The sequence below is a fragment of the Halictus rubicundus genome, chromosome 15 (genome assembly GCF_050948215.1).
Source record: "Halictus rubicundus isolate RS-2024b chromosome 15, iyHalRubi1_principal, whole genome shotgun sequence".
Lineage (NCBI taxonomy): Eukaryota > Metazoa > Arthropoda > Insecta > Hymenoptera > Halictidae > Halictus > Halictus rubicundus.
Window position 1 is genome coordinate 3,249,361 of NC_135163.1, and position 26,546 is coordinate 3,275,906.

General features: G+C 42.3%; 1 protein-coding gene across 2 annotated transcripts in view; it reads left to right on the top strand.

Annotated features, from left to right (window-relative positions):
* The window catches only part of Myo81f (unconventional myosin 81F), a 57,805-nt gene extending 31,426 nt beyond the window's left edge, over positions 1-26,379 (top strand). The window contains exons 4-16 of one of the 2 annotated variants that reach the window (XM_076800641.1): positions 10,492-10,744; positions 14,360-14,694; positions 15,296-15,778; positions 16,631-17,531; positions 17,630-17,882; positions 18,390-18,425; positions 18,665-19,709; positions 19,778-20,367; positions 20,470-20,659; positions 20,730-22,176; positions 22,264-22,541; positions 22,617-23,066; positions 23,145-26,379. In XM_076800641.1, coding sequence (XP_076656756.1) covers positions 10,492-10,744; positions 14,360-14,694; positions 15,296-15,778; positions 16,631-17,531; positions 17,630-17,882; positions 18,390-18,425; positions 18,665-19,709; positions 19,778-20,367; positions 20,470-20,659; positions 20,730-22,176; positions 22,264-22,541; positions 22,617-23,066; positions 23,145-23,360 — 6,477 coding nt within the window. In that variant the 3' untranslated portion in view covers positions 23,361-26,379. The remainder of the gene's footprint in view (positions 1-10,491; positions 10,745-14,359; positions 14,695-15,295; positions 15,779-16,630; positions 17,532-17,629; positions 17,883-18,389; positions 18,426-18,664; positions 19,710-19,777; positions 20,368-20,469; positions 20,660-20,729; positions 22,177-22,263; positions 22,542-22,616; positions 23,067-23,144) is intronic. The other variant, XM_076800642.1, reaches the window with a different exon arrangement.
* Positions 26,380-26,546: the final 167 nt, after the last annotated feature.

Consider the following 26,546-nt stretch of genomic DNA (forward strand, 5'->3'; position numbering starts at 1 on the left):
CTCGGGGTGCTGCCTGGATCAGAGGAAGGGTGCACCGGCGACGACTTATTTCGGGATCGAGTGGCAGCCACTTCGAACGTAAATATACGGGTCGTCGACAATCTCGTCGCAAAACGGTCCTCGAAGGCTGCGTCGGACCCTTCGGCCACTCCGAGAAGTGCCTATCCGGCGAAACAAAAAGGGGCGGACGCCATGAGTCGCGTCGCGTCGCCACGATCGAATCGAATTAAAACAGGAGTCACAATAGAATCCGCACGGGTTTTCAGTTTCAACCCTTACCCGTCGCAACGAGTCATGTGGTCTCTCATTGCTTTTATCGTCATTGCCACTTATTGTAGCGAATGTGCCGTGCGCTTGAATATGCGACCGAGGACATTCACCTAATGAAATTAGTTATTTCAATAATTGAGACAGCAGTGACTCGATATATAGACAGTTACAGCAGCCATCTTAGCGTTGCTATTAATATTTATTTAATTTCAACCTTACGGCCAAGAAATGGTCTTTGCGTACCATTTGTTAAATCACAGAAATTTTCGTTGCAGACGCAGAGAAAAAAACTTAAAAATCGCGACCTCTGCTTTTTCTTCACAATCACGATCAATAGGAATTTTTAAAAAGATTTATTTATGCATTACTTAGTGAATTAGTCCTTCTAACATCTCCAAAGAATTCAAGCCGTTTGGGGCAATTATGAAAAAGTTAATGTTTTTAGACGGTGTACGAATACTTTGTACACCGACTGTATATGTGCATATGTATATACAGTGGAACGGTGAAAAGTAACGTGGAATGGCTAAGCATAGTTCGAGGTTCTTCCCCGAGTTGCGGTGACGTAATTTCGTTCCTGTTTCCACGACTTTCTTTCTGTCATTCAGATTCGATAGTCCCGTTGACATCATTACCAGCGAGCAGTTTTGTTTGTGTTTCTACTCCCGAACACTCGCGTCGACGATTTTCAGCTTGTCGTTTAGATTTTCCGAGGGCTTTATGAATATTCAACTAATAGTTCCGAACAGAGTTCCCTTTGATACTGCCTCGTGTCTTTCCGCGTACACGTTGTTCCCTTTCACTTTGCAATTTCATGCCCTCGCGCGCAGGATGTTCGGTTAAACTACAACTTCATTAAAAAAAAAAAAAAAACTTGATAGAGAGACTCGCGACGCTGATAACGGTACACAACGGTCCCTCATCCGCGAATAAATTCTGTTATCATTTTTTAACTCGCGTACCAGCCAACTGCGAGTCAACTCGTCGTACAAATTGCCTTCAATTCTTTCAAAAAAACTCTTAAACGTTTCGTTCCGGATAATCAAACATTTTATCTTAAGAAAATAAAAAAAAATAACTTGTAATAAAAACAATAATAATTAGATTGTGGATTTTATGCGTTCACGACAAAAATGACTCAATGAAATACTAAACGGTGAGAAAATTTGAAGATTTGTAAAGGTACATTACTTTCAATTTATCAAAATTGGTAAAAGTAGAAATGAATTTCTGTGTAACACTTGTTTCTTGTATTCGTGCAGACCATTTTTCTTTTGCATAAAAGTCCGGAGTTTAATGACAATTCTTTATTTCGGCCCCTTAGAAACGAATTAGCTTATAATTCCTTAATCCATACTTTCGATACCAGCGTACATTAATTAATTTTGGTATTTCTTATTGCCTCTTTTTCCATGTCACAGAAGAGAAATATAATATAACGAATCAACGAACGGTCCTGGTCCAACGAAATGTTGATAAAGAAGATATAAATATCGGAATAAAAATACTATAAAATTCCACAACATTCCCTAACATTCCTACAGTCCAGTCTTCCAACAAGAATGCACATATAATGCCGATTGGTGGCCCATCAAAATTCTTACGACTCTCCAACGCCGGCTATATCTTCTGTTTGGCCTTCTGCTTGGGCCCTAAAACTTTCGTGGGCCCTAGGCTCCACGCCTATGGTCGTCAAGATGGCCCGATGAAATGTTACTTCTGAAACCTCCGATAGGGGCGTTGGCACGACCAGTCAAGAAAAATCGCGGTTGATCGCGCGATGGGGAAGAAGGGTGGAAGAAAGTGGGTCGTTGAAACGGGGAAAAATGGAAATTCGGGGAACACTATGAATAAGAAAGATGGTGGATTTCGCTGAAGGTCAGCAGGGGTACCAAACCCGAGGAGGACCCCTGACTGGCAAGAAGGAAAAGGGTGGCTCTCGGTGTGGTGCACGCCCCGTGTTATTGATCGGGCTGGAGCGCACATCGGATTCGGAGACTCGTCGTGGTTGCCCTGGAGCCTTCGGGAGCCTCGTCCTTTTCCTCTCGGCAGCGACGGTACCCACCGGATCCCCGTCTGTTTCTATGCCCGTTCGAGTACCTGGAAAAGTCAGAAATTGGCACTCGAGCTGCGTCTCGAAAGATGAGGGGCCCAGCCTCGATGCGACCCATCGACCTCTCCCACTTTGAATTTTGAACGCCCCGGAGGACGCGCGCGTTCCTCGCCGAACCCTCGCTGACCCCTCGCTGACACCTTGCGATTCCATTTTGCGTTGTGCGGCGAGCAGCGAAATTGCCATAACAATTCTCGTCGGCCCTAACAGTTGCTCGTAACTAGCCTACGGATTTATATTTGCGAATACATATTTTTATAGAAAAAAAGATGAAGATGTTGTATCGAAATTTATAACGTCGTTTCTATATTCTGAAAATGTATTTCACGTGGCATATTTATTTGGTCAATTTGAATCGGTTTAATTGAATTGAAGTAAGTTTTGCAGAGTCTAGAATGGTACAGTGTGTTACATAAAAATAGGAGTCTCACAAGTCAAATGGCCAAATTCATTAGTGGATGTATCTTCAATCTTTTGGAATCATTTCACGGCTACCATACATTTGTTCTTGTCTTCTGCCACCTAGCCTTGACCAAATTTTAGTATCTTGAAAAATTCCAGACACACTTACACCAGCCGCCCTTTGAAACGCTTCGCCACCTATCATGGTTTCACTTTGATCTCCGCCAGCTTAGAAGTATTATAAACCTCTCTGTCGGCCGTGACACGGAAAAAAAGTAAATGACTGTGCCATCCACTCTCCCGCCTATTCAAAAACTCCATTCAATCCGAAACTGTGGCGTAAACAGTGCCGTGTAATATTCCCCGAGCTGAAAACACGTTTCAATTAACTCGATCGCAACTCTCACAACTGTAATTCCCCTAATTGTAGAAAAATCGGTTTCCCGTTTGCGCCATTGTCTCCCGATTTATCCGACTTTATCGTAAAGGTGTCATCTAAACTAATTAAAATGACAAAAATAACCTTTCTCTCTAGTGATTCTTGATTTATTGGTAAACGATATTGCTAAACGTTTCTATTTTTAATAAAAATATGGTAGTATAAATATCTAAATATTTATTACGCTTCGCGTGGTTAAGCGATATAAATAATTACGCTCGTTCTCATCACACCGTCCGAGGAGTGGGAAGTGATATATGTCGCTGGCAAGACCCGTGTTGTTGACAAACATCGAGAAGACACGGTGGACATTTTCGTGTTGCGGAAGAAACTTCTTAAAACGATCGCAGAGAAAAAGGAATGTTGCCGCCGTTTCTTGCAACTGATGGGAAAACAATTTCTGTTTCGCATCCGGTCGTGACGCACGTGCGAGACACGGGACAGCGTGACGTGTTAAAATATCGGTAGCGTCGCAGAGAAGTATCGATGGAGATCCGAAAATAATTCGGCGTTCGGTCCTCGTCGACCGGAATTAGAACGAGTCGACGAGTACCGGGGTGCTTTGTGACTAGCAACACAAGACTCCGGGACAAAAAAGTGTGGGCGTTCCCGCCGACGGAAACAAAACGAACGTAAAAGTGGAGCTACGGGCAAAAATGGAACGATCAAGCCGATCGAACAACCGATCCCGTCGATGACGACACCGGTGGCTGCTGGTCCAGTTGCTCGAACGATCCTCGACGAGGACGACTTTCGCGCGGTTCATTACTTCGAAACGCACTCACGGGATCGATCGAGAATGCCAGGAAACGAACAACGCCGTAATAAAAATGCCCCGAGTCATCGGACAAGTTTCTCCCGTCGCGGCGACGAGGAGAAGCGTCGATGACAGACAGGAGAGCCTCCCTTTTTTTTTTAACCCGAGGGGCGACGCCGCGCTGCGCTGCTCGCTCGCTTGGCATCGAGATGAAGTGGCATCTCTTGGCAGAGCTGAAATGCGCACATATTTACAGAGATTTCTCTATACATGTCGCCGAGACCTGGACGATAAACGTCGCGGAATTATCCCCACGACCGCGGGGTATTCCCCGTGAGGGGTTGCGAAACTCGAATGGCCTCGGAAGCCGAGGAGTGTAAGGTCGCGTTGCTTCCAACGGGATACAGTGATTTCTCTGTATATGGCGCCAAGGCCTGGACGATAAATGTCGCGGAATTATCCCCACTACCGCGGGGTATGCCCCGTGAGGGGCCGCGAAGCTCGAGAGGCCTCGACATACATGACGAATGTGTTTCGAATACACCACGCAACAAAGCTGTGTATCGGACATACAGGGTGTTTCATTTATCGGGAAATCTAGAATATGTCCGAAACTGTTGATGACACTAAAAAATGTTTCACAGACAAAACGGTATCGGGGGACACACTTTCCGATGTAGATACAGTGTTTACTCGATATATGTCCAAAACAGGAGTCTGGCCACGGACATATATCGGCCAGGAGTTACCATTCTTTGATCCACGCGACCTTACATTCTTCAGGTCTCTCGAACTTCGTGGCCCATCACAGGATGTATACCCCGCGGTAGTGGTGATAATTCCGCGACGTTTATCATCCAGGCGTTGGCGACATATATAGAGAAATTACTATATTCAAGTCGGGACTTCTTCCCCGGCGGATTTTTAGCCTCATTCCAGCCTACATCACATTTGTGGGTTTTCCTGAACAAAATTCCGGATTTATCTCGACGGACCTGTAGGTATATTTGCGCGCAGGCGAACATCATCGTTCGCTGCCTTTCAAGATGAAGCATTTAGTCCGGTGGGTCAAACGTGCAGTCGTAACTCCGGAAGAATTCATTTTCCCGGAGCGTATTTTCCAAGTTCCCCGAGGAAGTGTTCCACGAGGACCATTTCCTTTACGCGGAAGGAATCGCTCCGCGGTAATCCCCTTAAACCGTGGAGGTAAAGGGTTGAAGCTGGCGGAACAGCAGGAATGTGTTTTGATTCCAGAGGGTCCGTGTTCCCGTTTATTCCCCGCAGCTGCGACTGCGACTGCGAAATCAGCGCACGGCTCGGCGACTAGAGGCCACGCGGCTCGTATCAGGATACTTTTACGACCCCTCTTCCCCGGTGTCGTTGGCCGACGACGACGTGCAAAAGATGAACGGAAAAAGCTGCGGAACGAGGTTGCGCTTCGCGAAGGGTGGCAACGGGATCGTTTCACCACGGCCCGTTCCTTTAGTGGGTCGTTCGCCGTTGATTAAGGTCGCCGGTGAAGGTTCGATCGGATCGATGAAACCCTTGTCGATCATCGCGAAGGGAGACTCGTTCTTTCGCACCCCTCGATTAAACGTTCGCAAATACGTAGACCCGTCGCGTCTATACAAAGCTTCGTCCCTATAACAGAGTAAATGGATAATAATCGATGGAGATTAGTTTGGAAAGTATATTGCGTTTTAGTTGTTTGTAAATAATCATTAAATTCAAGGAGAAAGGTTACGAATTAATTTGTACACGGGGCATCCCTTTTTTGATGAAGAATTATACTAATTCTTAATATTACAAAAATCGTGCTTGTTAACACTAGGTTTACGGAGCACTAAAAGTGACTATTTTACATTGCGTTGTAAAAATAACGAAAATGTAGTTAGTTAGATTTTCAGACATTTTTATTGTAATATGTGCTCAAAGAAACGAATCTATCGAACAATTCGTGACAAGTCCGTCCTTAGACTCTTAATAATTGTAAATTTAAAAATATCGAGTCCGTCATTTTGACGGGTCCTGTAAATCCAGTGGTAGCAATGCTTTAGGGTCGTTTCGGTTCAAGACGTAAGCCGTCTCGCGCGTGCATTATTTTTTTAATTTGGTCAGAATAAAATAAAAATAATATTTTCAAGTCTGTGGGAGGAAACTAAAGAAAATTAAACATTCCTTAACGTTGCTTACCGAGCCGGCTATGGGGAAGAACCGCTTTTAACACACGCTCCGCAAATATGGCCGCATAAACACGGCAGCGAGCGACCTTATCGGCTATTTTCGAAGAGAATTATCTCGAGGCCTGTTTACGCTGCCGATAAACCTAACCGGGCCGTTGGATGCGTTGAGAAAATAAAGACACGGTTAAGAATAGCAGAGTGCAACGTATTCCAGGTGCCCGTCACAGGGAAATCCCTCCGATGTATCTTATCTACCCCGAGAGGGCTACATCCGGTCCGCTGAGGAACCGATTTCCTCTCCTCTCCTCTCCTCTCCTCTCCACGGTGATTGTTTTGCTTTTTAGGCGAGCTCCGTTTTTAACGCCATACGTTACCGTGCCGTTGTTTGAAATGCTCTTACCACGCTATCTAACTTTTATTGCGAAACACGGCGGCCATTTCGGAAGCGCGCAGCTGCCGCTGAAAACGGATTCTTTGACATATGAGCGTTATCCGTCAGTCAACGATTTCGAGAGCTATTGGAGGATTCGCGCATGCACTATGGGAAACGAGATGTATCTCGAAACGATGACGAACGTTTCGATGATGGTTCCGATTCCCCCGTGTCATTTCAAATTTCCCGCCTTTTTTCCCGGTCTCCAGCTGAGATCGTTCACAAATCTCTGGAATTACGCTGCCGTTCAAAAATTTGTAGGATAATCGCTTAGTACACGTGAAATTTTTATATTGTTATTGCCTGTCAAATATTTCACAAGTACTTTCGCATATTTTTCGACAGGTTTACTTCGTTTCTTTGGAGAAACTAGCGTAAAATTAGAGAAAGGAAGAAAGGAAGAGAAAGGAAGTGCCACTGATCAAATTGTATCTATTATTCTTCAAACGAATATATTCGATAAAACAATTACAAAATTTTCCCAGTCTTTTTCAAAATTAAAATTGCTCAATTAAAGCTGAAAAATTCAATTGTATATTCCTTTTTCCTAAAGATCATAGCAAATATTTCAGAAAAACAAAATGAAGACAAAGAAACATTATTATAACTGGACTGCGGATCTTTACACGAAATGAAAAACTTCGAATTTCCAAGTCAATTGCAGGGGAGCAGAAGCGAAATAAAAATGTTTGAATAATTCGAATAAGTCGAAGATAATGAAATAACAAAACACCTTCAATATCTTCAGAGATTTCGATCTGACCTATTAATTGACTAATGCATAATAGTTGCAGTCTGGCAGCAGATCGGACGAGTTCAAAAATCTTTCGAGATGGAAACTCGGACCTCTCGATTCGCATTTGTGTTCGCGAGTTAGCGTCTCGCGGTTGTCGCCGGAAACCGTGAACTGCACTTCCGGCGCGGCGCGCCGGGTCAAAGCGGATCGACCCGGTGACATCGAAACGGAACCGTAGAAAACATAAACGCCACGCGTTTTCGTTAAGGCTTGTGCTGGTAATGGGTTCGTGGAAATGGATCGAGTGTGTCGATGAATTTTCACGAGCCTCGACGCGACGGGGGCTCGCCGGGATTAACGTTCCCTGCGCTCCCGGTTGCGCGCAGAGAGCTGGTCCGACGCGAAACTGGGTTGCACTACTTCTACTCGGCTCCGGCCGCGGAGACCGGGCTCCCGGTGCAACCTGCATAATGTACGAGCGCATCGGGCCGGGCCGGGCCGGGCCGCGCCGCACAGTGGTCGATTTTTCGAAAAAAGTCCGACTGAAATCAGTCCGACTTGAAAATTTAATTTACACGCGTACAACGGAATCGAATACACCTGTAGACGGATGTATCACACTCTTCAAGTAATGACTTAACCCCTTGCCTCACAATATCGAGTCAGACTCGTGATGAAGATTCCGAACATAGTCTAATAAATGTGTATGTTATTAATTTCCTTTAAACCGAAATAAAATTCTATTTTGTTGTAGTCGATATATATCCTTTGGAGAAAACATGGACATACAATAAATATAAACTATCTTTTTTTCCCTATGAAATTCTGAACGATGACAAATTTCTACTCATTATAATCACAAAATAAATGGTAGTGCAAGGGGTTAACATCACCGTCGATCATGACGAGTTTTCCCTGAATAAATAAAGTTTCCGTTCGCTAAACAATTGTGTATTAAGCAAACACACTGTATGGCATAATAAACGATTTGACTGTTTTCGTAGATCTACAAAAAAGATACGGGTATTATAATTGTGACATTTGTTAAAAATTACCGACACGCCTGTTTATCGATCAGAAAAGGGTCGTTTAAGCGATCCAAGAGATTTCCTTTGCCGCACGTAATCCGATGAATATGAAAGCCGACCAGCGCTGTATCTTTTTTCTTTTTACCGGATTCTCTTTTTTATGCCGACACAGGGCGTACAAAATAAAAAAAGAAAAGTCGTCCCGCTTTTTCAGTCGGGAGAATATTCGCTCTGTAGCTGCCATTAGCTTTAATTACTGTTTCAAACGCGCAGGCCGCGACAAACAGATTCCAATGATCCAATAGAAGGTTTGAATTAAGGGCGGAGGGTGGGCACATCGACCCTGGTAACCCGATTAATTGCGAGCGTCATTCGATAGGACGTTCGTGTTTCATCGTCCCCTTTCATTTACCGATTCCCTTGGGAGATTGTATCGCGGCTCCGAAAAGGCGTGTATCTCGGATACACCTACACATCGATTTCGAATGAGACGCAGCATTTATAGCGACCATAAACTGACCTGTCGCGGACGAATCAATCTTATCGGCCCCTTCGTGTCCATCATTTCAAATCTAGCAGCAGATCGTTTCACGGGAAATGGAAATTTTCTTTCGTACCTCTAAACATTGCAATGCAATAACGCTTGTACGTTATTATTTGACAGAATTCGAAATTGTTATACACTCTGCGACGATATTATAAAACACTATACGAAACACTTTCTTTTTACGAAAAAGAATTTGTTTCTCCCATATGTACAGTGTCATTGTTTGCTCCGTGAGAAATATTCTTCGCTAAACTATAATTTATAACTATAAAACTAAAAACCCCTATTTTTAGCCGCAACAAAAATATAAGGCGTGTTTTTAGTAAAAAACTGAGCGCAAATACACGTTATTTTTGTTGTTCATTGACACCTCCATTTTTTATAACCACCAACAATATATTATAAACACTTCTAATTTTCTTCGACGCAAATTTTTCATTTGCCTACGTTAAGACTTCTTTTCGCCTAATATCTTCCGAATGTTAATTGTACTGGAAATTTCTTACCGATTTATTAACCCCTTGAAGCACAAAGACGTCTCAGATACGTCACCTGTTTCTCTTGATATTCTACACGTCGAGGTAAAATATTGTTAACTATTAACAACAAATGTTTGCCAGCAACATGTCCACTGTTATCCCAGGAAGACAAAAATGTCTAGTTTCGCAAATTCGCTGGGTGTACCTCCGAAGAGTGCGATTAATTAGCACAGACAGCACATTAACATTTCGCGCTTGGCGCTATTTTAATTCTAAAACTAAATTTTTCTTCCGTCTTAGAATATTTACATTTTATTCATACGAAACTGATCCGATTTCCACATATAATATTTAAAGGTTTAGTCATCTATTAAATACAAATGTAACAAATATTTTCTGATATTTCTTGTAATTTCTTTGAAACAATGCCACAACCATTATTAGCGGCGCACAGTGGGCAATTTGAACGAAATCGGATTCAAAATCAAAGAACTTTCGATAGAAATGAGGTAGAGCGATGAAACTTTTTTTAAATTAAAGCTGAAACTTTGTAGAATATGGGAAAAATAGGGAGATTATGGTACGAACGTTTTTTAACCTCGACAAAATTCGTTAAACTTGCACAATTTCAAGAAAATTATGGTTTTTCCAATACCACGCGCGGAAAAAATTTTTTTGTAACATGCTATACATCATTTCCCATAGATTTTTTCACGCTGATTTCAAATCTGTTCTCAAAATTTGTCTTCGATCTCAGGATTTTGTAAAAAATAGATTTTTGTGACAAAAACTAATAAAGTCATTTTTTCGTTGAAATGATTGGATGGTAATAATCTCCCTATTTTTCCCATATTCTACAAAGTTTCAGCTTTCATTTAAAAAAAATTTTATCGCTCTACCTCATTTCTATCGAAAGTTCCTTGATTTTGAATGCGATTTCGTCCAAATTGCCCACTGTGCGGCGCTTCAGAGTCACAAGTGTGACTCAGAGTGCAAAGTGTTACCATTTTGGAGTTCCGTGCGTCTCGTCGGCAGCCTGCGCGAGATTTCGTAGTTCCGCTAGACAAAAATCAACTGTTGTTTTTTTCTTCTTTGTTTGCCCAGGAGTACGTGAATCGATACCATGGACAAAAGATGGGCTCCCTGGAGCCGCACGTGTTCGCTCTGGCCGAGGCAGCGTACAGGTCGCTGCAGGACACCGAGAGCAATCAATCCTGCGTGATATCGGGCGAGAGCGGCGCTGGGAAGACCGAGACCACAAAATTTATCCTGCAGTACCTCTGCTCGGTGACCAGCAACGTGGACACGTGGGTCGAGCAGCAGATTCTCGAGGCGAACACCATTCTCGAGGCATTCGGTAATTAGCCCCGCTAATGACCAATCACCGCTTAACTGTATTTTCACCGCAGTTTGCCATCGTTTCGTGGCCCGAGATTTTCGGGCTTGTTGTTGCACGGCCGATGCGCGCACAAACTTTCCGCAGGTCCCTCTCGAGCCTCGACGCCGCACAGTGGTCTAAAACGCGAAATTTAATCTGAATTGTCTCATATTGACTTATGTTGAATGCTCATTGTTTTCTAAATATCCATCAACCTTGAAAATGAAAGTTAATAAAATTTAATAAATACTATTACTGTAATAAACGATTAAAGTTGGAAGTTCTGAAGATAGCCTTTCTCATGGATAAAATGGCTTCTCTTCTTTGAGATGCCCTGAGGATCCTTTTTAATATTTTCCTTTCAATTTTTTTTTTTAATGAAAGGTTTATCTTTAAGCTGTAAATTACCAATGTCGATTAAAAATTAGTATTCATAATGTATCAAACATGTTATGCCAAATGCAATGTAGAAAATTTTCAAAATTCTTGAGACTTCGCAAGAAATATCTTCTGTGTCATACGAGATCATAGAATTTTACAAAATGGAGTGTTTTCAGCATACTTTCTTCTACATAATCATGTAAGAATTATTTCCCATCTCGTCCAACATCACGCGTTATTATTGTTTAAAGTCGCCCGCGTCCGTGCGGCTATGCGCATAGGTTCTCGGGTTCTTCGTCGGGACTCTTTGACGACTAAAAAACACTTTAAAAACACTAAACCAAATTTCATTTAAAGAGCGATTTTTCAAAAATTTAGCGGAATAATATATTTACTAAGCAGAATGTGTTTCTAAAAGTTGTTAAAGTAAATATATTTCAAAAATAGTACAAAAAGTATGGTACATTATTAAAAAAGATTACTTGTTAATACTCTACACCCTAAATATCACTTCGATATCTTTAATAGTTTAGAAGTTGTACCAAAATGTCACTAAATGTCGCGCTTTAGACCACCGTGCGCCGGTATTCCCCGTAAATTCGCTGAGAAAACAGGCTCTCCGTTTTCCGCGTACAACGACCAAACGAATGGGGGTTGCGGCGGGTTAATAGTTTTCTCCGAGTATGTTCTCTTTTTTTTTCCTCTGCCCCGGTGCTGATCGTAATCGGGATTTCATTTGTACGGAATTTCACGTCGACGAGCGGACCACTCGCTCGCGTAGAACCGGCCGGGATTGGGAAACTGGAAGGGCGAAACGAGACGAAATTTATTTTTGGAACCGAGATTTCTTGTCTCGGGAAAGCTTCGAGTTCGGCACGAGTTCGGCTATGTATACGTTTATTGGATTTCGCAATTATTTCGCTGGAACTGCTGAAAGATTAATCGTTTGCTTATTTTAGGACGGTGTAGAATGTTCAGATTTCCCGGAAACGAGGCGTCGAATGAAAAGTTTTGTTATTTTTCTCGTGTAGAATCCGTCCTCTCCTCCATTTTGGAACAGCCCGACGTATGGAATTAAATAGTTTAGTGAACTACAAAGTCATTTTTTTAAGAGAACGGTTGACTCGAGGCCCTGTACTTCCTGTGAGACCTTTTATCCTCTCGACGAGTAGATTACGGTGCAACGATAGAACAATTTGACCTTGAAAAAACCTGTCAAGGTCAACTTTGCGCGTTATTTTTCCCAGCCGCTCTTTACATTTGGTACACCCTGTACAGAGACACTGGCAATTTTTCGTCGCTGCTTTTCGGGCCGTCCTTTAAGAGAGTTCGGTTGGCTTGGGAATACTTTTTCAGGTGTATCCGGCCTGCTCGTTTTGAAACGCAACCCTCGAAATAGGCGGACGTAAACGGGCGACTTTCATGGCACGGGTCGATGAACGCTATTCTTAATGGCATTTAAAAATAAAGGGGATTCATTACTCGGAGTCAAGAGGCCGAGAACGAGTCAGGTGTTAAACGCAGAAACGAGGGGTGAAAACTGGGTCGCCGGCAGAAGAAAGATTCGAGGGGTTATCATAAAAATTGTACCGTTTGCATTTCCCTCGCGACACGACGACGACGTGACGTGACGCGAGGCGACGCGAAACGAAACGAAACACGAGAAACGTCGTCTTCGTTCTAGAAAAATGGTTCCCGTTATTAATAATAATGTTCGTGCGCGCTGCTCGAGCGATAACGACCTTAAACGCTTTGCAATTTAAATTACCTTAGGCAAACGTTGACATCGAATTACGAATTCATTTTGGAGATTATCGAAATCTCTCGACGATCGGTTTACGGCTGCTCTCTTTGCAACAGGAAATGTTAAATACAGTGTTCACTCGATATATGTCCAAAACACGGCCTAATTCCACTTATACTTAAATTGAGGTATTTAAGGGTTTGTGTTTCAATAAAATTGAAAATATAGGAATAGGATACCAATGTGTCATATACTGCTTAAGTGTATCTAAAAGAGTTAAGTTTACAGTTCCGATTAAAATAATAGCAATTATTAAGTGAATAGTATGTGTTTTCTTACCAAAAATGGAGTTAAGCCACTTTCAAAGTTAACAACCAGATTCGTTATAAAATTTGGAAGAGCCAAGTACATTCGACATAATTTAAAATGCTTCAAATTGAAGAAACCATACTCAATTTACTTTATATATCTTTACAACACTTCAAAAACACAATTTATGCTATTCAGGACATTTTCCAACTACATAAATTACATAACAATTTACTGCTCATCATGTCCTTGTGTTTCGCTGTTGTAATTCGTTTTATATTTTTATAAAGTGGCGTCAATACAATATTTTCGATACAATACAATACTTTCTTGGTCTACCCCGACGTGGTATTAAATCCAGGACTTTAAACTTTGCATTCTCATCCGTTGATATCTTATAGAAAATTTTATACGGTTCATCTCTCAAAAAACGCATCCAGCATATTTTTAACCAATTTATTGTTTCTCCGTTAGAATTCTTCACCCTTTTCAAAATTGCGTCCTCCAAAAATTTTGCTGATATGAAATCCTCTCGTTTCATTTCATTTAGAATACAGTTATTACCTTTCCGGCACTTTTTGATAACGTCCCTCGGACAGTATCAATAATGGATTGGACTTAGACCACTTTCAAAGTGATGGGTTTAATTATTGAACTAACTGCGAAATCTTATGTGTCCAAAATTATCGTACATACTCTGAATATACTGAACTGCAAATGTTGTTTATGACAGCTAACTTGAAGTTGTACACGTAATAATTACGGACAACAAAAAATAATTGCCAAATAGACTTAGGTCACTTTCAAAATAAACGTCTCATATATCGGTCAGGAGATACTTCTATCCACGCTATTCTATCCTATTCTTTGGTCCACGCCTGCGAGGGCGTCCTTGGTGATATTATCACGGAGAATACCCCGCGGCAGTGGGGATAGTTCCAGGACTTTTACCGGCTAGGCATTTGGGACATATATCGAGTAAAGACTGTAAAATGCGAAATTCCTTTCTGTGGTGAAGTGATTGAACGATATTTCGTCGCAATTCCTACGAATAACGGAAATGTTCAAGGTGGTTATTGATTCGGTATGACTATTACGATAAAATAAAGTAAATGAAACAAAATGAAACGAAAGTAACAGGTTCGTGTTTTCGGAACCAGGTAACGCGAAGACGGTGAGAAACGACAACAGCTCCCGGTTCGGCAAGTTCATGCAAGTCTGCTTCGACAGCAAGTGGATGATCAAAGGGTGCATCATCCAGGATTACCTGCTCGAGCAGAGCCGTATAACTTTCCAGAGCGCAGGGGAGAGGAATTACCACGTGTTCTATCAGCTGGTCGAGGCAGGCACGAGGGACAAGGAATTCGCGGAACAGTACAAATTGATGCCAGCCGCCCACTACAAGTATCTCAATCAGTCCGGTTGCGTGAAGATCGATGGGATCTCCGACTCGAAGAAACTGGACGCACTTAGGCTCGCGTTCAACGTGCTCCAGGTAATTAAGCTCGCCAGACTGATACGCCCATGAATGTCGATTCCTGTTAATTACCGGCTCTCGATAGACTCGACGAGTTCTCCTCGCTGGATGAAATATCATTGATTTGTTAATTTCCCTCATTGATAATCTCGCTAGATGTTCCAGCCCGTAATTGGACAATTAAACATTCCTTTCAATAATTGAGTCCTTACAATTGTAAACGATTTTGTAAATTATATATTGTAATAATTGGGATAAGGAATTAGTAAGTTTGCGTATTACATGGGGACAATTATAGAGTGGTTAATTACCGGCTCTCGATAGACTCGACGAGTTCTCCTCGCTGGATGAAATATCATTGATTTGTTAATTTCCCTCATTGATAATCTCGCTAGATGTTCCAGCCCGTAATTGGACAATTAAACATTCCTTTCAATAATTGAGTCCTTACAATTGTAAACGATTTTGTAAATTATATATTGTAATAATTGGGATAAGGAATTAGTAAGTTTGCGTATTACACGGAGACAATTATAGAGTGGTAGAAATGAAAGTGTGTATCTTTGGATTGCAAGTCACGCGGTTGTTTTCATCCGAACAAACTCTTTGTTATGTGTAGGTCGCGCCGGAAATGTGCGAAGGAATCTTTCGAGTTCTGTCCGCCATTCTCTGGCTGGGGAATTTGAGCTTCGAGGACGTCGACGGCGAGCGGTGCGAGCTGACCAAAGAGGACGTTGAAATCGTCGGGACGGTAGCCCCGTTGCTCGGCCTCCAGGTCGAGGATCTGACGAAGGTGGTGCTGATAAGACAGATAAACGTGCGCGGGAACATCACGGAGATACCTTTGAAAGTGCAGGAAGCCCGTGAAAACAGGCACGCGATGGCGAAGGCATTGTACTCGCGAACGTTCGCCTGGTTGATCAACCACATCAACAACTGCACGAATCCTGGCCAGGACAGTTCCAGGTTTCTCGGTGTTCTCGATATATTCGGCTTCGAGAACTTCGCCGTGAACAGCTTCGAGCAACTGTGTATCAATTACACGAACGAGAAGCTCCACAAGTTTTTCAATCACTATGTATTCGCGTTGGAGCAAGAACTCGTAAGTGGTCAAACGGGTGTCCGACTCCCTTCCCATTCGATTAGTTCGTTTGCTTAGGGCGCAACTGATAATGCGGAGTGCTCGTGTTGCGTAACTCGTAGAAAACAAATCGACCGGTCAGGAGATTATCACGCTACTTAATGACTTCGCCAGCTGCCACCCCTTGTAAGCCCTTCTGATCCAACATACTGTCCCAAGAATCGTTTTTTCTTTTTTCTAAGACAAGCCTGTTCACAATCGTGCTCAACACTCCAGTGTGTACTTCACTTTTCTCCTTCCCGTACAATCTCTTAAAACCATTTTTCCCACGCGCCACTCTTACTGCTGAGGACTTAAACGGGACGGAAGTTTCTGATTTTTAGCTAATTTTGATAGTTACATGAGTCCGAATAGGGTGAGGGACCCAATTAATGTGCCTATATTAATTATACTTATTTTTAAAGCGTAATGAATATTATAAAAGAGATATTAAAATCGGTTAAGGTACCCCCACAATAATTGGCTCCCTTACCCTAGATCCTGTATACGCGCCAAGAACAAATTAAAACCAAATTACTTTCAAAAAATAATTTACATAAGAAAGAACAATCGCGTTGCACATTGATAAAAATGATTAATAGAATCTCCATATTATATTCCTGAAAAAAAACCTACGAAAACAGGAATTTGCATAAAGTTTCCCAATCTGATAATCACTGTGAACCTTCAACGAAACTAATAGATGTGTTCGAATCCATTCAGACCGAATTATGTTAACGACTGAATTACTATAAAATACCGAAAAGCCCGAAACAACGTTTGCCCTGCGGTGTCCAAGCCAATTACCCTAACTCTTGCCGTTTCAAATTTCAGTACCGACAGGAAGAGATCCAATACTCCCATATCACTTTCACGGACAACACCATGTGCCTGGAATTAATCGAGAAACCTCCACGATGTGTTCTTAAGTTACTGACCGAGCAGTGCCATATGCCGAAAGGCTCGGACCTAGCTTACCTGACCAATTTGCACGCCGAATTCGAGAGCCATCCGTGCTACGTGAAGGGCGACGATCGCCGCAAATGGGAGAAGGAGTTTGGCGTGAAGCATTACGCCGGTTGCGTGACCTACACGGTGGAGGGTTTCGTCGACAAGAACCGGGACGTGCAGCAGGACGTCTTCTTCGACCTGATGTCGCGAAGCACCAACGAGTTCGTGCAGGAGATCACGGTCTATCAAGATCTGTTAGGGTGTACCGTGGCCAGGGCGAGTGGAAGCTCGACAACGATGTCCCGTGGGACGTCCAAAGGCAAGCCAACCCTTTGCGACTCCTTCAGGCATCAGTTGCAAGCACTGGTCGACGTTCTCCAAGCCACCACCCCTTGGTACGCGAGATGCATCAAGCCCAACATGCAGAAGATAGCGAATAATTATGACGAGAAGCTGGTTCTTGATCAGCTGAAATATCTAGGCATGTTGGACATCATTAGGATTAGGAAAGAAGGTTTTCCGATACACATGGCCTTCCACGACTTTGTTGCTAGATACAGGTGCCTCGACAAGGGGCGCATGCCGCGGTCTGACAGCGAGACAGAGACTGTCAGATGTTTGATCAGTAGTCAAGGTATCCCGGAGACCGAGTGGCAGATTGGAAAGACCAAAGTGTTCTTGAGGAGCTACGTGCACGAGCCTCTGGAGGACTGTAGAAACCAAATGGTTACTAGCAATGCGATAATGATACAGAAGATTTGGAGGGGCTATGTTGTACGGAAAGGTGCTTGTCTTTTTATTTTTTTTTTTCGTCGCATAAGTTATTGTACTCTTTATTCTCTATCCGAGATCAACGAATATGTACTTGTTCGTTGTTTGCAGAGTATAAGCGTATCAGAGAGGCTGCGCTCAAAGTACAGCATGCATATCGGGGTTGGAAGCTGAGAATAATGTTCATCAGGAAGCGGAGGGCAGCGATTGTCATTCAGAGTCACTTACGCGGTGTATTCGCTAGAGAAGTGGCAGCGGCGCTGAGGGAAATGAGGCGAGTGGATGAAGAAATGAGGAAGAGGGAAAGATTGGAAGAGGAGAGAAGACTCATGGAGGACAAGAAAGCGTTGGAAGAAAGCCAGAGGTATAAAAGTTGTCCAGATCTCATGGTACATGGAATACCGGGAAAGTTTTCTCGTATACTAACATCAGAGAACAGTCTACTAGCATTGTACGTGCTAGAAAGAGGATAAATGGAATGTGTCGGTAAAATGTAGGCAGTGTCACCTAACTCTGTCAGCTTAAATACTTGCAAAATATTAATGAAACAAGAGTCTGTGCAATATAACTGATTTATTAGTTTCCAAATGTAAATGTAATGTGAAAACATTAAGATAAATTGGTCACAATTATTATATTGAAAGCCGTCCTTAGCATCATAGGACTTTATAATTTAATTTAATTTTTAGGACTTTGTAATTTAAGGTAATAGAATCAGGTGATTTAACTTTTCCAATGAGTGTTATAATGACAAAACTTTCCCAATATCCTCCACTCTGTCCAAAAATTGTAGTATGCTAAAGTATACAGTGACGTTCACGTGGGATAATGGTTCTTTGGTGGGTTAATTCTCCATTTGTGTCCCTTGTAGCGCACAGTACAATGGTATTGTTGGAATGGAGCCCGGGTAAGTTCGTCAGTAGTTCGAAGGACGAATTCGAAAGCCCTTGCCGCATGATAAGCTCTGCAATAAACAATTGCTCTTAACATAGATAGCGGAGCTTTTATAATCACTGTATTCACACCAGCACGCGTCTCTTGTTTTTCTACCTAATCTGTGCGCTTGAACACTAAAAAAAAAAAAAAAACACTCGCAGCGACGCTTAAATTCAATATGACTGGGAGAATTATTGTTTAACTTTGCAGGAAAGCACAGGAAGAGATCGCCGCGTTGTCGCAGATGGCGGAGCAAATGAACTCGAAGATGGCTGCCTCGGATTTGCAGTCGGTCGACTTGGACAATCTGTTCTCCTTCCTCTCTGACGTACAATCGACGAAAGGCAATCAGATTATCGCGGAAATCGGGGAACAAATGGACGAGCTGGTGGAAGATCTCGACGTGGAGCTGGAAACAGTGATACAGCTAGAGATGGAGATGAACTCCAAGGCGGAATCGAAGGCGAACACTCCGAACGGCCAAGAAGCTTCTTCGCCTCTTCAGTCGCAGCCTCAGCAACAGAGGATAACCAGCGGGACCACTAGCAAACTTGGTCAACCAAGTCTTCCAGAACCTACCGAACCGCCTCCGCCACCACCGCCTCCTGCTCCACCTTTGGTTCTAAACGGAGACTCCTCCACTGATAACGGGGAACCAATTTACGAATCCGTTTTGCCACGCGAGGATAATAGTCCCGATAGTCCTATCGTGGTGAATGGAAATTCTGGTCCACTGGTGAACGGCGACACTTGTGGATCTCCTCCTCCTCTACCAAATAATAAGACCATGAAGGAACAAATTGCCAGTAGTCCACCTTCTCGACCAGAATCCAGAAACTCGAATAGTCACCACTTGCATCACAATCACCATCAACCAGTGCCACAGCAACAACAAAATGGTCACGATCAACAGCAACCGCAGACGCAACCGTCCCAACAGCCGCCTGTCGAGCGAGAACAGAGACGGAAATGTCGGGTGGAGCGCAAGCTTCAAGAACTCGAAGACAAGAAAGAGCCCGACAACGAAGTCACTTATCATGATATTGTAGAGTTTGCACAGAATTACTTCAACAGCCACGAAAGGTCTCCCGAAGGGACAATTATTGCTACTCTTACCAGGAAATCGCGTGGTAAAAGCGTCGAGTACATACCGAAATATGAAATGGTCACATACTATAAGGGATCTACAATACCGAATTCCCACATTCATATGTACGACCCGGATAACGTCAACGTAGCCTGTTCAGTGTTTAGGGTAAGCGGTTGACACTCATTTAATTTGTGTTTGCGAACAACTTTTACATCTGTTTTCTTAATCTTCAGGATCTTTGCAAGTACATCAGAGGAGAAATGAAATTGGATCAAGAAATTGCAACCATTCAAAGCATAATTGGTTACGGCATAGAACGCGAAGAACTGCGGGATGAGATTTTTGTTCAGTGCATGCGTCAGGCAACGAACAATCCTAATCCAGAATGGGCGGAACGAGTCTGGTTACTACTGTGTCTAGCAATCGTTGCTTTCCAACCCAGCAAACTGCTGTACAAGTATTTTGTGTCCTTCCTGAAGAAGAATCTGGCCCTCGAAGGGAAATTGAGGCAGTACGTTCAATGGTGTGTCGATAATTGTAAGAACATGAAGGTCTCGTGTAGACAGCACCCACCGTCAACAGTCGAAATTGCTGCGATGAGACGATTAGGTACCATAGTGTGTCGGTTCTTCTTCTTGGACGGAAGAACTAAAGCGATTGACGTTCATCCAACCGATACCGCTGCAGATGCAGTGGCAAAATTAGGTGAAAAGTTAGGTCTGCGGTCTCTGGAGGGGTGGGCAATTTATCAGAGTAGACCCGATGGAGAGGAACACGTGCGAGCTCACGACTATTTGTATGATGTCATTGCTGCATGGGAAATGTATGTATAGTTGCTATACAATTATTATATCGATATGAAATTCCTTTTTACCAACTGTAGCACGTTTCTGGGTTACTAACAGTCTCTGTTCGGTGCTTTTAGGAAGCAGTGTAAATTAAATACAGCGCAATCAACATTCTCAACTCTACGGCGTAGCAATAATGCTACATTGGGCAGCGGTGATAATCGATTCGTTTTCAAACGTAGGCTGTTCCGTAACACTCGAGAAATTTCTCAAGATCCTGTTGAAGTGAACATGTTGTATGCTCAGGCGGTTTACAATGTCGTCAAGGTATGCTTTACAAAAGAATCGCATATCTAATTGTCTCTGAATCTATTCCTAACTGATTCTGAATTTTCAGTGTGACGACTTTCCTGTGTCCGAGAAAGTCGCGCTCCAGTTGGCAGGCCTGCAGGCGCAGGTTTCTCTGGGTGATCCGAAAGATAACGATCGGTTGGACTACTACAGCGAAGTCGACAGTTTTTTGCCTTATCGAATAAGTCGTGCCCGCGGCGACGACGTTTGGGTGCCGATAATAGCTCAAGCTCACAGACAGTATGGTGCTGGCCGGAAAGAACTCGCAGCCAAAGTGTTGTATCTGTCCTGCGTGATGCAGTATCCTTTGTACGGCACAACGATGTTCAATGTCACCTATCGGGGATACTGGTCCTACGGTAATCAATTGATCCTGGGCATTAATTGCGATGGTTTGATGCTGATCAAGCCGGATGACAAGTTCGTCTTATCTGAATATCGCTACCAAGACGTGGAGAGTATCATGCTGGATCCTAGCGATTCTTTCATCACTCTGTCTCTTCTTCGACACAACCCGGACAGCTCGCACAAATGTTTTGTGTTCGAGACAACGCAAAAGAACGAGATAGGTAGCCTGATTGTTAGTTATTGCCCATCGCTGGCGGGTTGGATCACGGAAAACGAGGTTCCTACTAAGAAACTCAAGTGTATTACTAACGAGGATCGCATTAGGCTCTATCATAATTTAGTGAATTGTCGGAGGACATTGGTTGATGCGGAAATATTGAGGAAACCGCAGGATTCGGGTGGCGGTTTCTTGAGGAACACTCTTAGGAGGCTGTCCAAGCACAGAATAGAGAAGCTGCGACAGGAACATGGTAGCGCCACTGATCATGGAGAGACTTACAAAGGTTTCCCCTATGCCTATTGGGCATTTAGCAGACAAGCGATACCACAGAGTCTCTCGAAGCTGCCCGACCCTGACGAGCAGATCTCTCTGAGCGTATTCCAGTTGATATTGACGTACGCGGGTCTAGGGCAGAATGGCGACACCGTTAGAAGAGTGGAAGACGAGCACGTGAATCTGATACAGACCGTTATGGAACGTTGTATAAGGAAAGAGAATTTGTTAGGCGAACTGTATTTACAATTAATTAAGCAGACCACTGATCATCCGGACCCCAATAGCCGGGTAAACCTGAGGCATTGGGCATTGCTATCCTTAGCCTGTTCCGTCATTCTGCCGCCTCAGAAAGTTATTCGAAAGTATCTAATTGCGCACTTGAAACGATGTGCCAGCGATTATGTCACCGAAGAGGGCAAGTACGCTCGATTTGCTGAAAAGTGCCTTTACAAAACGCAGGGCACGAGGAGGAGACAATGGCCGCCTAGCAGGGAAGAAATAATGTGCACCATTAATCGCAGGCCTATTTATGCGAGATTCCATTTCATGGATGGACAGTATCACGCCGTTGAATTCCATCCATCGGCAACAGCCAGGGACGTGATGGAGATCATTAAGACGAAGATTGGTCTTGAAGAATCAGCGATGGGTAATTCTCAATTAACATTATAAAATTGTTACATTCTATCTCTAACGGACCACTTTATTGTAATTCTGTTTTAATCATAATTTCTAGGTTATGCCATATACGAAGTCTTAGGAGTTACAGAAAGGGCGCTGATACCAGAAGAGAAGATCGCCGACGTAATGTCCAAATGGGAACGTTACAGAACTGCGAATGCACAGCAGAGCCAGTCGCAAAGAAAACACGCACACCACTTCTTCCTATTTAAGAAACATTTGTTCCTCGACCAGTACATGAATCTAGATGATCCGGTGGAGAAAGAGCTGCTGTATCATCAAGTGTTGCACGACTTGCGGGCCGATCGGTTCCCCATCACCGAGAAAGAAGCTGTAAGAAAATTACGTTTACAATCGTTCGCATACGTATATGAACGTAACTTTATTAAATCACTGATATATTTTCAGATGATGCTGACAGCTTTGCAAGCTCAGCTGGAACTTGGCGATTGTCAAGATCCTGTATTCGACCATGATTACCGCAATATATCGAGTCACTGCCTACCCGCAAGAGTAGTACCAAATTTATGTGTAGAAGGTGTTCTTCAACACCACCAATCTTTAAGGGGGATGACGCCCCCAGAAGCGAAGAAAGCGTTCTTAAATTTAATTCAGTCGTGGCCGCTGCATAGGGCTACGATATTTGACGTGATGCAATCCTTTACTTCGAACTGGCCGCGCGTCCTTTGGCTGGCCGTCGATCAGCTAGGTCTTCATCTTCTCGAACACCGTTCCAGAAATGCTCTTTGTACCTACGAATATAGCAGTATTCTCAGCTACAGTCCAGCTGTTAATTATTTGATGATCATCACCGGTACTGATAAGAAACAAAGCAAGGTCATTCTTACCACATCCCAGGTAAATTGAACACGATATTTTCTTATCGACTATCGTTGCGTGCATCAGATTCTCGTTCACTGTGTTATATCATTTTAGGCTCATCAGATAGCGAATCTGATTCGCGAGTATATGGACGTGCTCCAGTCGCCACCGGAAGTACCTAAGAGAGAGTCCGCAATAGTACAACAGATAGCTCAGCAACAGTTACAACCACCACCAGCGAATCTGCAAACTACTACCGGTGGCCGAAAATCTCGACCTGCTTCGGTATTACATAGAGGTGCTCCAGTGATACAATCGCAAGCTAGTTAAAGAGTAGGCGATCGATCCGTTAGGTGTAACACTTCTGCCTGGCCTGATACGTGAATCGTTACCTCATATGGAACATTTCTACCTTTGACTCGTGTATTCATTTTAGTTGTATGTATTACGTATAGATTTCATTTTACTCGTTCGTCACTAGTCCTCTGTATTACTTTAACGTAATATTTTCTCTATGATCTGTGTTTCATATGTTTTGTAGTTATACGTTTTATGAATAACTTCAGCATCAGGCTGCGGCATGTAGGTGTCTAGTTATTAATGCTTTACTGGCAAGGCCTATCAAGTGTCGGCGAGGCAGTCATCGTCGCAACGAGACGGCGTTAGCCTAGGAATACTTCTTTCTTCCAGTATTTATTCGATTAGCTTAGACTCGAGGAAACGTCGGAATGGGGAAAAAAAATAGATAGCTGCTGCCGTGGAATAGTAGATCAGCGAATCGGACCGACCGTTAAATAAATAACTGCCATTTTACAATTTTAAAACCGTTGATAAGCCGTTGAAGACTTCTAATTCGATTTTTCTCCGTCAACGTACCGTTGTCATTTTTACGAGCGATTGTCTCGATGTTTTTTATACGATTTTTGCAGCGTATACGACTACCGTGAAATGCAATAACTATTGAATTTTAATCAATGAGTATTCTCAACACCGACATAATGATGTCACAACACTTCGGCATATCATTTCGTATCGTTCGATGGGAGGGTGATTATCAAAATTTTCTTTAAACGATATATATGCAGGATTCTGCTGAAATCATTCTGTATACCAAGAACGACCAATTTATTCATTCTATTCGTTATTCGATTCCGCTTCTTTCCCTACAATCACTCTGTTCGGCGATACTACGATATATAACAATATAAAACGGGAAATTCGGTGTACTTCGAAGTCACCATTTTGAAATCGACGTTAATGTTTTACATATTAAACTCGTGCAAAATTCGCATGCGTATGATGATTGTACACGCTATCGTTATATTTAGACACAGTTATTCCAACGTATAGCAAGAGATAATGTAATCACTTATTAGTATATCGAGGAGAAAATTCTTCGATCGCATTTCAAATGAAAGTCGAATGTAATCCGGTCTTCGTTTTTCCAGACAATCCTTGACGTCGTTTTTTCTCGTAAGACTTGTCGTAGTAGAATGATCGTTTAAGGCAAAAAGTAAATGTGTCCGTGATTCAGACGCGATCGAATCGATCGAAAATGCCACGAAATTGCGTCCAAAGAAATTCCTTCTTCTACTTCTTCGTTTTCGTTATGTAATTCGAGAGCCCGAAAATCGCTCGATGTCTTGGTGTGTACATATTTAAACGAACGTTTAAACCGATAGCAAATAGATTTTCAGGAGCAGAACCCTCCAGTGTTCAATTCGATTCTACTTCCGCAGAAATTAGATGTGAACTTCACACAACTACAGGAACAAAATACTATACACACATATTTTAATCCATTTCAATGCAATCTTTCATATTTGTTGAGCGAGTCTAGTATAATAGAAGCAAGCTCACTCAGAACCTATTTACAGTTCACCAGTTAGAAATACCGTTAGTTTTTACTAATATATTAATATTACCGTTTTCGACGACGAGCAATATGGCGTCTGCTCAGAAATATATTAAGACATTCAATAGTTGAAACGCTCAGTAAATGAGAACTGTACGATACAAATTTTTGGGGCAGTATACCATTACTGGTATACATTTAATTTTAATGACTTTTCACGGGACACAGTCGAGAAAGGATTAACGTGAAGTTGAATAAGCAAGTCCCTCTAAGAATCTTTTGTCGAACACTGGAGCTCATCGAATTCTAAGTTCATTAGGACCAAAATTTCGTCTCGATAATTCTCGAACCATTGTTGAATTTTTGAGAAGATCGAAACGTACCCATTATGAGAATCACCATTGCGACATCATTGCCATTTACGCGTAATGAATAATGTACTGCGATTTCCACTTTTTTATAATGTTGTGGCTCGCGTAATTGATACTTTACGAGCTGATTTTATTTGACTGCAGGATGAACAAACCAACAAAACATTTTTTTACGAGAATTTTTATTGATATAATGTTCGGACTGACACGCAAACGATAATAGACGTAAATATTATTATTATTAATGTACACGTAATTGACTTTAAAAATGCAATGCGTCATAAGCGGTTGATGATCAGTTAGATTGGTTTATAGCCTGACCGAGCAGGGATCGGGGATTCATCGTGACGAAGTGGAGATGTTTGTGTACCCTCTGTAATTCTTATTTTGATTTCGATTGCCTTACCGGGAGTTTGGCTAAGATTCGACGAGTGCAGAGACAGACTGTGATCCGCTTTGGGTGTTCTTAGTCTTCGAGAGCTGTTTAACGAGTGAGACTTCGTGTTAACTAATTAAAGAAAAAAAAGCAGAACGTGTGTGTATGAGAGTGGAATAGAGAGAGAGAGAGAGAGAGAGAGAGAGAGAGAGAGAGAGAAAGAGAAAATGTGTAACTGTATGAGAAAATTAACTACGAATCGAGAATGCAATTTGCAATGCGTGCATAATACAGAAAATGTGGGAGGAAGGGGCACAGCGAACCCCCGTATGTGTAGCTTAAGCGAAATAAATTATTGGTTGATGATGTTATATTGAAATATTTAAAAGCGACGAATTCTGTATATACGTATATATATAAATAGATATGCATAGACAAATACGCGCACACTGTGAGTCAGACATATATTACATCTCCCACTACAGAAACACATACGTACAACAGCTGTTGTAAACTCAATAGAAGTCAACATGAGAAACACGCCTACATGCGACAAAGATATACATACTATTATATAAATATGGATATAAATATATGAATATATATATATATTATATATATATATATATACATATAGATTATTAATATACTCGGGCTATGTATAAGGATACAATAAAAGAAAGCGAAGCTTTAATATTGCAATTAATGAAAAGTTAATTTTTTAAAATAAAACGTTCATTTCCCCGATGCAATGATTTCAGTTAATTATCAACACATTTTTACTTTTATCGATCTGCTTCGGTTTTCTCCGACATTCGATTATATCGGAAGTTTACTATGGCATTCGCACAGCATGACAAATCATGAAAGAACGTATGAAAAATCAGCATGTGCTAAGATCAGTGAACAAGTCC